General features: G+C 39.8%; 2 protein-coding genes across 4 annotated transcripts in view; one reads left to right on the top strand and one right to left on the bottom strand.

Annotated features, from left to right (window-relative positions):
* MMS22L (MMS22 like, DNA repair protein) overlaps positions 1-8653 on the top strand; it is a 100179-nt gene extending 91526 nt beyond the window's left edge. The window contains exons 24-25 of the mRNA XM_050315576.1: positions 690-857; positions 3104-8653. Coding sequence (XP_050171533.1) covers positions 690-857; positions 3104-3185 — 250 coding nt within the window. The 3' untranslated portion in view covers positions 3186-8653. The remainder of the gene's footprint in view (positions 1-689; positions 858-3103) is intronic.
* A 3171-nt stretch (positions 8654-11824) lies between these two features.
* Positions 11825-13438, bottom strand: part of KLHL32 (kelch like family member 32) — a 127649-nt gene continuing 126035 nt past the window's right edge. For all 3 annotated transcript variants that reach the window (XM_050315579.1, XM_050315578.1, XM_050315580.1), the window contains exon 12: positions 11825-12740. In XM_050315579.1, coding sequence (XP_050171536.1) covers positions 12579-12740 — 162 coding nt within the window. In that variant the 3' untranslated portion in view covers positions 11825-12578. The remainder of the gene's footprint in view (positions 12741-13438) is intronic.

Raw genomic sequence — 13438 nt, forward strand, 5'->3', positions numbered from 1 at the left:
CTATCCTTAACATACTGCATTGTTGCTTGTTTATGGTATTTAAGTAATGGCACTTTTGGCACTGGTTTTACACACAGCTTGGCCAAAAAGCCAGAGGAAAAAAATAGGAGAGGGAAACATACCTACTTTCTCATGGATGAGGTACTGTTTTGAAAGATGTTCAGGAGGGAGGTATGTTGCTGCTGCCATGGGTAAAATTCCTCAGGAATGCTGATGGTCAGTGTTAGACCTCAAACCCTCAGGAAGACAAACAAGTGTTCTTCCATCCTGTCGTCTACCCTGCTAAAGATCCAGTGGAGCCTTACAAGAAATGCCAATGTTATTTCTGCAGATTTGAATCTAGAACTCTTGTTAATTTTTTTTTTCCTTACAAATACTATTTATTAAATAATAAATACATGTTTTAGTTTTGCATTCAGACATATTACAAAGAGCAGTGCTCTGGAACAAGTCAGCCCTGGTGAAACAGGAGCAGAATCTGCCAATTTGCTTGAAAATAAACATGCGGGATTTCTAGCATTAGGCTTCAAAAGCATGGCTTTGTTTAAACAAAGTATTCTAGGTAGTGTATTCTAGTGTAACAATATGAAAATTACCATGCAACCAGATTGCTTGTTCTGATTAGACTCTTCAGTTGTTCTTGGCATCCAGTTTTGACCCTGCATTAAGTGCTTCTGTGTCCCCCTCAGGCAGTTTATCCAGGACTATACCGCTGTCTATGATCACCGGGTTTTCAGCATACTAGAAACAGTGGCAGTCTTGGATCAGATGTTAGTTACCAGCCTGATTCCCACAATCACACAGTCTCTGAAGGATTTGGAGTACAAACAAGGTCTTGGAAGAAATGCTGCACAGAGGTTTGATTTTTATTTAATATTGTTTTTTTGACAATGAGCAGTAGAGGTATATTCTCTTGAGAAAAAGCAGTTTTACGACAGCAGCACAGATAATGAGTCATTTTTTAAGGGTGTTCAGTCAGAAATCTGCCTTAACTCAAGCCTTTTGTGGTTTTAAGCCATCTATATGTGCTAAATATTTCCAGAGATGTTTTGATATTAGGGTCTGCACGCCCCAGCAGAATTTATGTGAAGCCAGGTTGCCTCTGCTCACTAAACCGTATATTGCAAAATAGAATAAAGAATTCCTGCCTCAAATAATTTTCCTGTCAGTCCCTGTTTTAGAGGACTTTATGGGTCATCTGTAAAATTATAGTGTATTCAAGTATGATCTGAGATGCTTGGAAAAGAAATACCCATAGCTTAATTTCAGGAGTTCTCTCATAATCTAAACATAGAAGAGTTGTGGGTGTCCAGAAAAGGCTGGCTCCAAAAGGCATAGCAGACTCATACTTCCTCCATTTGCCCCCAAGAAATATTTGACTTGTGAATCCATCTGGCATTTGGTGGAAGTGGCACATGAGGGGAGCAGCTCTGCACAGAGCGTGGTGTCCCTGGGTGCGGATGCAGCACTGAACTTTCAGCACCTCTATACGAACACTGTTACAAAGCTCTGCCTAGTGCGGCACTCGAGCCAAAAGGGCTTCTCCTGTTAGTACTGCTCACTGGAAGGCTGCCCTTGACTCTCCGTGTGGTCTGGGCTGGGAACTCGTCCCTGTGTTTACATTAATGCACATCCTGGGACCAGTCAAAGGGTAGGATCTTAGCAACACCTCACCCTGGGGAAGCTTTAAGGTGTGTGTTGGCAGGGCCTGGGCTATAACAAGTCCAAAAGACAGAGCTGTGCAAGATGTAAACCATGAGACATTAAAGGGTAGTCACAAGGTTTTAATCTTCCATTTAATGAAAAATATATTTAACTTCTTTGTAATTGTATTGTTCACTTTTTATTATCCACTACCAACAAATACATTTGCTTTTATTTAAGAGAATTCAGCCAGGGTCAGCTGGATGTACCATATCAGCAGGATTCCATACTATCTGCTTTTCATATTTTGATAATGTATTTCATAGCCAATTTTTTTGTTCTTATTAAATACTGTTATTATAGTAAAATTCATCCCACAGTCTATAAAATACTGAAGGGAAAGCAGGTTGCTTGAGCTTCCTGATATATATGCTTGGAGATTACTGATTACATTTCTTTTAGCCTCATCACTTAAAACTGTATATTATCTAGTCTATTGTCAATGTTTTGTATTAATAATTTGTATTTATAATATGCTCTGTTACCCAACAGTCTGAGGTGATCCATGAGCATTTTATTGTTACAAGACTAATGCCTGATTTTCTCTCTTCAGTCCTGGCCACTAAATAACATTATATTAATTTATTCTGTACAATTTACTGTAGACATGGAAGTGCAAACCCAGGTATACATAAATAAAAGCCAAGTTCAGAAGCTGCATTAGTTGCTTATAGTGGTGATGATCAGTGTTGTTATTGCAAGGAACTAATATGAAAACTTCAGTTTTGTTTGCTCAAGTTGATATTTCATGACAAAAATACATAATTAGAAAATAATACCTAAATGTCAGAGACAGTACCTTAACAATCATTACATTGTCTAGGCTGGAGAGTATTAGAATGAACTTAAGGTGAAAAGTCTCATCAACACATATGCACTCTTCTAGAAAATCCACTTGAGTGACAGTTCCCTTCTGAATTCCAGGTTTATTTTAAAACAGTCATTGTCCTTGGTTGAGGATGTTGGTCTAAATCTGTGTTAGTGCCAGCCTGCACCGTAGTGCCAGTGGCTCACATTGCTGTGCTGTGAATCAGAAATTTCATAGACAGAAATGAGAGAGCAAACGTGATGAAGGCTGAATGCTAATCTCATCTAAGCCTTGGAAAACTCCATGTTTTAAAATGAAGAATTTCTATTTCACAGCAGTTTATTAAACAAGTAGATTTCTAGGCATCTTCACTACACTTCTAGTCATAAACAGTGCAATCCTTATCCTTCTTCCAATCTGGCCGTACTAAAAAATTCACAGGAAACGAAACAGTTGAATAGGTGGGGGGAAGTTCCGATGTTTTAATACCCCAGTATGTAAACAATGAATTTGGGAATTACGTACTTTTGGTTTGTGTGAGATTGTTTAAATAACGTTACGTTTTTTGTTTTGTTTTGTTTTTCTTAACAGAGAAGCCTATAAAAGACTCTTATCTTACCTCGCAGAGGCTGGACAAAATGAGATACAAAAACTGGAAAATGAGACAGATTAGCAGTGTGCTGGTGATTAATTCTTTCCTCTCGGATGTTGTGACACTGTCAATACCTAAAACTATACAACACAGTAGACAAGTTTTTTATCTTACAATGGAAAGACATTTATCACTTTTGTGGTTGTTTTTTTCCCCCAATTTATGTATTAATTTAAAAAATCTCGGTGGTATTTTTTAATATTGTCATGCATCTGAAGATTAACTCAATATACTGATGGATGGCAACTGAAAGATACAGCTAATTTATTACATATTTAAATGTCTATATGAACAGAGCCTGTATTGCAACATACAAGACAGGATTTCAAAGAATTAATTTCACAACTCAGTTCACATTGAGACCTGTCCCTCTTAACAGTGTACTTTTGAAAATCTTATTCAGTCTGTCCGTAAGAAAAACTTAACTTTGTACTTTCTAATTTATTATTTTAGCAGAATAAGAAAAACCTGTGCTCTCTAGTACAGAACTTGTTGAATGCAGTGTATTCACTAGGAGTTATGCCAGTATGATGGAGCTAGTGTTGTTAAGAGAGAGCTTGTGTTTATGTTGCACAGAATGTATATAGTTGTCTTAATCTTCCACCTGTATTAAAACATTTAAGTCTTTCAGATTCCAGTGTAAAATCTCTCTGTTGTCTTTGTGGGTAATATAAGAAAAGGTAGGTTCATATTTCCCGTTCTCTCCCTTTTCAATACTATGTTCTTAAAATTAACCCATAATTTCCAGGGATCCTATGATCTTTTCATTAGCCGTGACACTGTTAATTATCCACTTAAGTTAGACTAAGCGTGAGGGAAAAAGAAGAGAGGATAAACTTCTAATGGAAATAATCATCATTTGATCATAGGCTAATCATTATTCCTGTTTGCCTGAAAAGTTGGATTTTTCAAATATTTTGCCATGTTACGGATTTTTCCAGGATGGATCTAGCTCTGTAACTTTTTCTGTATTTTTTTTCCCTAAAGTTCTCAGGGAACTTTTATTAATGGCTGTGGTATCCACATTTTTCACTTCCCTCGATAATCAGTATTTCCGAAACTACTTACTGGACTTTGGGAGTGGTAAGTCTGCCCTTAATGGCAATACCGGTGAGCAGGCTCTTACTTTTAAAGTTATTCACATTTTAACTTTACGGTGTTAATGGGAAGGAAGGATTATTTTTGTGTCTAATAGCTCCACAAAAATCCCTAAAATCTTGTTCAGAACAGCTCCTCTTTCGTCACAGTAATCTTATCAAGTTGAACTAGATAATCTTCTTGCCTAAATCGGCTATCGGTACTTCAGATAATGCAGTAACTAAAAGCCTCTTTAGGCTACTTAACAGTGCAGAACATAGAGGTTCTTTTCATTATGAAAGTGACTTATTGAATTTGCATTGTAGCTTCCTGTAAGCTTCTGTACCTGGGAGGAGTTTTATTCATCTCAGGAGGACTGTGCTGCTAAAATGCTTTTTTCTTAAAAAAAAAAAAAAAAAAAAAAAGAATACCCCCCCTCTCAAGAGAGATTGAGATGTCTCTGGATTTGAGTCCCACTACCCAGTAGATTACAGAACGAATGCCTTACTGTAGTATGACTTCCTAAAAGTAAAAACTGTGACTTTTAAAGGATGGAGCAGATATTACAACAAAGCATTTAATGATGTGTTTAGTAGGTTGTTAAAGACATATTTAATACTCTCTCTAGTGGTTGGAAGTTTCTGAAAAAGCGACAGGACTTTATGTAAATGCACAGCAGCTCCTGGTGCATGAGAAACTAATTTAAACAGTTTGGAAATTATCATTCTTCTCTGTCACAAAGTTAATGTGAGCAGAAATACTGCATTTTGCATCATATTCATCAACCACTGCCAAAAATGGGCAATCTGGTTTGGTCTATTTATTTGGTACGGACATTTGCAGATATGACTGATAGTTCTGATAATATTAATGAGAGGAAGGCTTGCAAAGTGCTAGACTAGGCTGACTTACCAAGCATATACCAAAACAACAATCCAAAACCAATTAGGAGGAAAGAAGAAAATCCTGATTTTAAGTACAATATAGAAAAAAAAAACCTGAAAATTAAATTATATATTATGTCTTGTTAGACATAATATATATGTCTAACATACATACTGTCTGTATAAAAGATGCTTAAGACAATGAACATTATTTAAATTAAACCTTTCTGTAATATTTTACATAAGAACAGTTTGGTTTAAAAACTAAAAGAGGGTAGATTCAGACTGGTTATAAGGAAGAAATTTTTTATGATGAGAGTGGTGAAACACTGGAACAGGTTTCCCAGAGAGGTAGTAGATGCCCCATCCCTGGAAACACTGAAGGTCAGGTTGCATGAGACTCTATAAGCAGCCTAAACCAGTTGAAGATACCCCTGCTTATTGCAGGGGGGTTGGACTAGATGACCTTTAAAGGACCCTTCCAACACGAACCATTCCATGATTTACAGACCTTGTTGACGTATTTGCTTAAATATTCAAACATTACCCTTTAACTACATTTGGACAGATGGACATTGCTGTAGTTCTTTTACCCAGCTCATTCAGGCTTCTGTGTCCTCTCACAGGTTTGGAGCAACACCATTCCTAACAACCCTACTGGGGTCTTTCCTTCATTCTCTTCTTTCCGGCCGGTGCCTGCCCACAGATGCTGCTGCAGGAGGCAGTGCTGACCATCAACCTGCTGTCTCACAGAAGCATTCAGTATTAGCAAAGGGCTGGAAGGCAAACCACTGCTGGGTGCAAGACGGTGTGTTTGTTAGAGACTGCATTGGTCTGAGTTAAAGTCAGATCTGATGTGCCAAAGCCACACGCTGCAGGTGAGCGGGCTGACTGTACTAAGAGGTCACCACTCCAGACAGCTTTATATTGCCACAGTTTTGGTCTGAAGATCACCATAAAGTGACATCCTGATTTCTGCTTTTATAGGCTCTTCCTTTGGCCTGCATTTTTGTAGCACTAGGGCAGCATTTTACTTTTTGGAAGGAAAGGGTCTCTCACAGTATGTTGTCTAAAAGTAACACTGCTTGCAAGGACAGACATTTACTGCAGTCGTAAATTCTGCAACTGATGGAGAAAACATGCTGAAAATAAAGTTGTAGCTAGAGTACCTAGTTCAGAGAAATTTGTGATTTAACCAGCAGCCAAGCACCACTCAGTCACTTGCTCACTCCCCACCATTGGGACTGGGAGAGAATCAGAAGTAAAAGGTAGAAAACTGATGGGTTGAGATAAAAGACTGTTTAATAGGAAAAGCAGAAGCTGTGCACAATAGCAGAGCAAAACAAGAAATTAACTCAGTCCTTCCCATGGGCAGGCAGGTGTTCAGCTATCTCCAGGACAGCAGGGCCCCATCACATGAACAGTTACTTGGGAAGAGAAATGCCATCACTCCAAATGTCCCCCTCTTCTTCCCCCTACTTTATATACTGAGCATGATGTCATATGGTATGGAATATCCCTCTGGTCAGTTGGGGTATCTGTCCCAGCTGTGCCTCCTCCCGAGCATTCCCAGTTTCCTCACCAGTGTGGGAGTACGAGAAGCAGAAAAGGCCTTGGCTCTGTAAGCCCTGCTTAACAGTAACAAAAACATCTCTATATTATCAACCCTGCGTTCAGCACCAATCCAAAACACAGCCCCATACCAACCACTGTGAAAAACATTAACTCTACCCCAGCCAAAATTAGCAGAAATCTTAATCAATTACTCATAACTATGGGATCACTTTTATCAGTGGAGTTTTAACAAAATATTTAATTTCAGTAAGCTTTCTTTCCCCCAAGCCTGGTGCATGGTCTGTGACCAGTGTCCCCCTTCATTTAGAAATGCTAACAATGTTGACAGCAGACCTATCTGAAGGACAGTGGGCATGAGCCTTGTGAGCAGTTTCTATCCTGATCTCGTTGGCCAGATGTAAGAGGACTACTACAACCCTTTTCTTTCTGCAGTATATAGAACTGAGATCTGAATAGACAGTATTTCATTTTTATATTTTTCCTATTCCAGAATTCAGGATACCAATCACCTGTGACCCATTATCATCCTTGTGCTATGAAACAGATGTCCAGCATATTATGAGCAATGGCAGACAGAGAGAAGTCTGGCTCATGTAACCTTATGATGATAACATAAAAAAAAAGACACCTTCTGTTCAGAATTCACATGCAACTTCCATTAGTCCCACAAAGTTGTACCTCTATTTTATAAGAATTTCTCATTTGTTATTGTTATTAAAGAGCAGAAACACGGTAATTTAAGTTACTCCTTGCTTTCATTTTCAATGACAAAAAAAATAGGGAGAAGGCACTTGTTTCAATAAAATAACTTCTGAAATAGAAAAATTCACACCTTTTATGCTGGAATAAGAGCAGCAGACGTATAGAAAGAATAAGGTTCTGCACATCTGTTGTAATTGCACAGAAGAGGAGCTGCCAATAGCATACACTACTTGGCCATTTAAGGAACTCTGATAACTGTCCACTTAAATGCAACGCATTTCCCTCAGGAAACAGAAAAGAGGTTTTATTGTGCTCTGGTTCTCCTTCTTTCAGTAGCTTTTGAAAATTATGTATGCAATGGGTATTTCCAGTTTAATCATATTTTAGAAATTCTAACTATTACTTAAAACTCAAATTCAGTGTAATCAGCCCATCTGTTAGCAATGGTTATAAAATTATGTTGAAGATTAAAAATCTGATGCAGTGTCAATATGTCCTAGCATAATTAAGCTTGTTTTATGATGAATGACTAGGATATGGCTTTTACCTACTTGAGCAGCTTTTAAATGGTAAACCTTTTGCAGGCTTAATGTATAAAGTGTGAAGGTATGTATAGAACAACAAAAATATTGTAAAAACTCAGACCCTATATTCATAGGTGTGGTATCTTTACAGACCTTTGGAAATGCCAGCAGAGTAATTGCACATCACAACCAAATTCACTGCACTTCTCAGTCCATCAAACACCATCCTGAATCTACCCTCCTCCTTGTAGAATGACACCAAAACAGGAACTAAAAATGCAAGCTTAAATTTCTTATTTGTTCTAGAAAGGCCCAGGATGACCTGCATAGGCACTGGTGGAAAAATTAGCACAGCATTCACTTTCATGAATTGAGGGTAATGCTAAAAATACTTACTCTCTTCTTCAGTACTTGAAGCATTGCAACATTAACATTTTCAGCATTTTAATTCTAGCATTACTGTGAAACAGCTATATATAATCATCTCTATTGGAAAACCATTCTTTATGTGGACACTCTTTATCCCTTTGTAACATGTCCTTGAGGAGGGGGGGTGAGGGAAATCCATTTTGCAAAAATAAAACTACATAAGCCCTTTATACGGTCTATGTGCTAAACTTCCTGCAAAGTCTTCCTCCCCTACAAACTCTGCCTGCAGATGAAGTGTTTTAACCTTGCCCTCTTAATTTATTCTACATTCTAATTTTCAATAAACAGATGCCGCCTCTTTTCGCGCTTGTTTCCACATTGTTCCACATTCTGCCTGTGTTGTTTCTGCATGTGTGAATATTCAATTATCTATTTCTCCATGATTCTGCAACTGATGTACTAAGTGTCTGTACAGGTGTGGGGGAGGGTAACTGGGGAAGGCAAAACTTAAAGGAAAAAGAGTTACAAAAGTTTCAGCTATTCTGAGAGACAGATACTTTTCCCAAAACCTGCTAAATTAAGAAGAAAATCATAAGCTGCAACTAGAAATGCAAGGATTACAAAACCATTAATGCAAAGAAACAGAATTGCTGCACACTTGCTGATAACGTGTGAGTGTGGCTTTGGTCAGCACCTAGAGACTCTAAAGGGGCCAAAGAGGCTGTTGGTGCTGCTCCTTGTGGAAATTGGGTATTTTTTAAATAAAAAGCACAAAGCAGCTGATGTCTTTGTGATTATTTATAGCTAAGAATAGCTGTTAAAACACATTTTAGGACTCAAAGGTTAGGTATGCTATATAAAGGATTGAATATTACTCATAAGGGGAGTGGCCCAAAAGAGGAGATCAGGGAACAGCTCTTCAGTACAGCTCTCAAGACCTTGTGGCCCAAAAGTGTTAGCTGCAAATTTAAGTAACTGTAATGTGTAAATCTAAGGACTGTCTTCTAGACTTGACAGTAACTGCTGCTGCACTGTTGACTTGTAAGGACACCTCTCAAGCACTCCCTGAGTGAGTTCTCCCTGGTTGCAACCTGCCCCATTACCTTGCACATTCCCAGCTGGATGAAAGACTTGGCATAAGCTGTCACTCTCTGCTGATCAGACTCTGGTAACAAAATCTCAAGGCTCTGTGGAAAAACTGAGCTAAACTGCATTTCAGAGGTATGTACCAAAACTGGTAGGCTGGGTAGGGACAAAGGTAGGGTTCAGAGTTGTATGTTTGCCAAAAATGGTACAAAATTTAGAGGCAGATCTGGAGCCCACGCACAGGAACCTGCAACTGTGGCAGTTTCAGAAGCCTGAGACACTCGGTGGAAAGATGTCAGAGTGAGGACATGGTGATTGAGCAACTTCAGCTCACTGGGCAGCCTTTGCTGGCTGGAGTCCTGCACAGCTGCAGGTGGCAGGTGAAGCCATCCTTGCTCTCCCACCCCCACTCCTCCCCAGCTGAGACCCCTCAGCCACAGCGGGATGCTCTCTGTCTGCTCTTGCATCCACACCATTCTTTTCTTACCTGGCAGTAACTAACCAGGTTTTGCTCAACTGCCAAGGGCTATGTGGCATTTTCTGACTTCAGATGCAGCAAAACACCCCCATCTGTCCTGCAGATCCTGCAACAAAAGCAAAAGGACACAGATAGGAAAGTGTGGCACAAAAACTTCGAGGCTAAGAGGGACTTCTCAGTAATCAGTGGAGCCTGATGATTAAGAGCCAGAGCAGAATCCTGACACTAATAAGAGCATATGTGTTGTCCTGAGGCTCTGTGGCAGAGGTACCCCTAACTAATATAATGCAATTGCACAGCTGTTTAGAACTGCTATTCACAGTACAGACAATTGGTGATAACAAGCAGAGCAGTAAAAGCGTCTGAAGGGCAGAACAAACATGATAAATAACTTTCTTGCCTTTCAGACCTCGAACCAAGGAGCACATGCTGCTTTGCATAAGGAAGCTGCCCCCCCTCTGCTTCTCAAATGCGGGTCACTGTTGCTGCTTTCTGTCACCCCTCAGTCATCCAGATCCATCGTAATCCCTCCCCTTGTCCTCCAGGAGCAGCAGTTTAGAAATTATCCCATAGTTGCAGCTGTGGTAAGCTATGAGGCCTAGAAATAAAAGCCTCCAAACTAAGTTGAGGCATACAAATTCATACTTTGCATGATTGCCAGAAATGCACTGGGCTTTACAAAGGCTGAGAAATTAATCCTCCCACCACCTGCAAAATAGGAAGTATATGTCAGTTCTGCCCCTGGAGCGAAAGCTGATCACCTACCTGGTGTGATACCTCCAGGATGAGGTTCAAAGCCCCTGCATACACTTTTTGATTATTTTAGCTGCCCTCCTCTTGAGAATGAGATGTAATATGTTTGTATCCCTGAAAACCACACATAAGCCAAAGTTCGAGTAGTTTCCAGGCTTGGGCCCTGCAGTTCACAGAGGAAAACAATTTCTAAATTGTAAATGGCCTGTTAGGAGAGCCGTCCCTTGCATGCAGATTTCCAGGAGATCAAACAAATTAAACCAAGAAACTAAAATATATCTTCATGTACAGCCTATACAGCTTTCATGCAGTGTAGAGAAAAGTACTGCCTGGACGTAGGCTTGCTTGGTGCACAGAGGGAGGCAACGTTAGCAACTCAAGTCAGTGCACCAGGCAAAGATGGTGCAGCTGCACCTCTTCTCTAGGCAATGAGAGTGAGAAAGCTTAGTGAAAAAAAACCAAAAACATAAAACATTCTAACTTGATAAGTACTTGAAAAGGAAAGGTGGTGTTCTGTGAGTACACTGCCCAGCAGGAGACAGAAATGGTGATACTTCCCTGTAACCAGACCCTTACAAGTTAAAAGATGCATTTGATTTGAAAACACTGCTCCCTGGACAAAGCCCAACCTGTTCCTGTCCAGCAGGCGCAGGCTACTGCCACAGCATATTCTGCAGGTGGCATTTGCAGGAGCATCAGTAGGAATCTGACGGGTCTGCTCAGACCGCACAGTGACAGGGAGCTGATCAGTAGGTAAAGCAGAGAAGTCAAGAGTACCCAGACATCAGAAATAGAGGAAAATTTAATAACATGCTTGGTTAATATTTACAAACATTGAAAAGTTTGTTAGATATGTAAATAAACACAGAAAGAAGAGACAGGGGCTGCAGTAGCCAAGCAAAGCCAAAATATACCAGGTTAGAGTATTTGCTGTGAGCTGGCATATGCCTGGAGAATGGAAAGGAGACACTATATAAACAGAAAGAATAAATAAATAAATATTGACATTGTTCTACATCTGTTTAGCCTCTGGAGACCAGTGATTTGTGGGACCATATGTTGGACAAAATGAGACTGTTCATTGATAATTGTAAATGTGGTGACCCCTTGCAAACTGGATATTAAAAATATTAAGTAAATGGCACATTTTAATTATACAGTAAAGAGGCTGATCTCCACCATTAAAAGACTGCAGCTGTCAGGAAGAATTGATCATATGACAGAAGATAACATTTATTTGATAGTAGACCTTGGTAAATGACATCCCAAACGGTATTTAGATTCTCAGACAAACAAATTCAGTTCAGACTTTAGTTTAACCATGAGGCTTCAGTTTCTTTCTCTTTCAGCTGAGACAATTTTTATCTGTTCCCCATATCCTACAGGGCTTGTTTGCTTTTTAGCTTTGTTTTAATCTGTTTTGAAGTATTTAAATTTAAAATGAAATTATTAAATGAGAAACTGTAAATGACAGAGTTCAGGATTGGAAGTCAACACATTTGTTATTCTTTTTGCCAAAGGTATCGAGTAAGTTGCATAATTACCAGAGTATGATATCATCTTTATCAACATAAACAGAGCTTTCTATCATCTTCGAAAGCGCCATTGGTGAACAACTGAACATAAAGACCCCCAAAAAAAGCAGCCCAGGATGAGCTGAGAGCATCCACAATGCCTTACAAAGTTGCATAAGGAAATGAAGTAGACATATAGCAAGTAGTCACCAGCAAAAATGCCAAACACTCTCATGTACGTGCTTCTACATCTGAGGCAGAGGAGAGAAACTGCAGACAGTTTTTGTAGCGTCCTTCCTGCTTGTTGTGATCTGACCTTAAGACAAATGTGTGATGGTAAAGCAGCAGTCCGTGTGGGTTGATTCTTCTCACCGACCCAGAGAAACCCTTCTATATGCAAGGATTGATGTTTTCCCCCTCCACTACTGATTCTGTGAAGCACAAGGAGTGTCTCACATTGTGCCAATCCTGTGGTGAGGCACTTGCAAAGTCTGAAGGTTGGGGCATGTGAAATACGGAGCTGGGAGAAAGCATGCAGCTATTCCATTGGAAGCGAAGGGGAGCGTAGGCCCATAGAAAACCTCTTCCTTCCCCTCCTTGCTAACATCCAGCACCTGCAGGTCAAAGCATACAAAATATTTTCGGGATCACAAAAGAAAGCTGAAACAAATTTGCTGGCACACACCACACGTATGTACTATTGATCCCAACAGAAAGGTAGTTTCAGATAGATAAGTTTTAGATTGTACTGGTGGTCTGGTGATCCACTGGCTGCCTTTATCAACCAAACCAAAACCTGAGTGCTCAGGCACTCAGTAGCAAACAGTGTCATTGGATCCTGCTTTCTGGCAGCAGAATGTGCAGCCATACAAATGGGTTACTCTGCACAGAAGGACTCCTGCTGGCACAGAGCAGAAATCATTTGTCAGCTTTGGTGGTACATAACGAGCACGGAAGCTCTATAGAAGATAGAAATGCCAAATAAATGACTGACGTAAAGAAAGTAAAGGTATGTGGGAAAGGTGTATTTTTTTCTTCCAAAGGAGAAAACAACCTCAGTTTTCCTCAATTTGAAGATAAAAGGCCTAGTTATGCTGGTTAAAGCCAGGCACTCTGCCAGCAGCTGAGAAGGGGCAGCACGCACAGCTCTGCCAAATCGCTCATTATACTGCTTTTTCCTTTAATGTGGGAATTGTCAGGCAGGCTGCCAGTTCACAACTACTTTGGGGATGTGGACAAATGTCCATTTAAGACAGCAAGATCCCAGGATCATTTTTACTTGTCACTAAGCCACATTTAAACCCAGGTGCAA

Source organism: Myiozetetes cayanensis, unplaced genomic scaffold (genome assembly GCF_022539395.1).
Source record: "Myiozetetes cayanensis isolate MyiCay16 unplaced genomic scaffold, myiCay2020 scf2-11, whole genome shotgun sequence".
Classification (NCBI taxonomy): domain Eukaryota; kingdom Metazoa; phylum Chordata; class Aves; order Passeriformes; family Tyrannidae; genus Myiozetetes; species Myiozetetes cayanensis.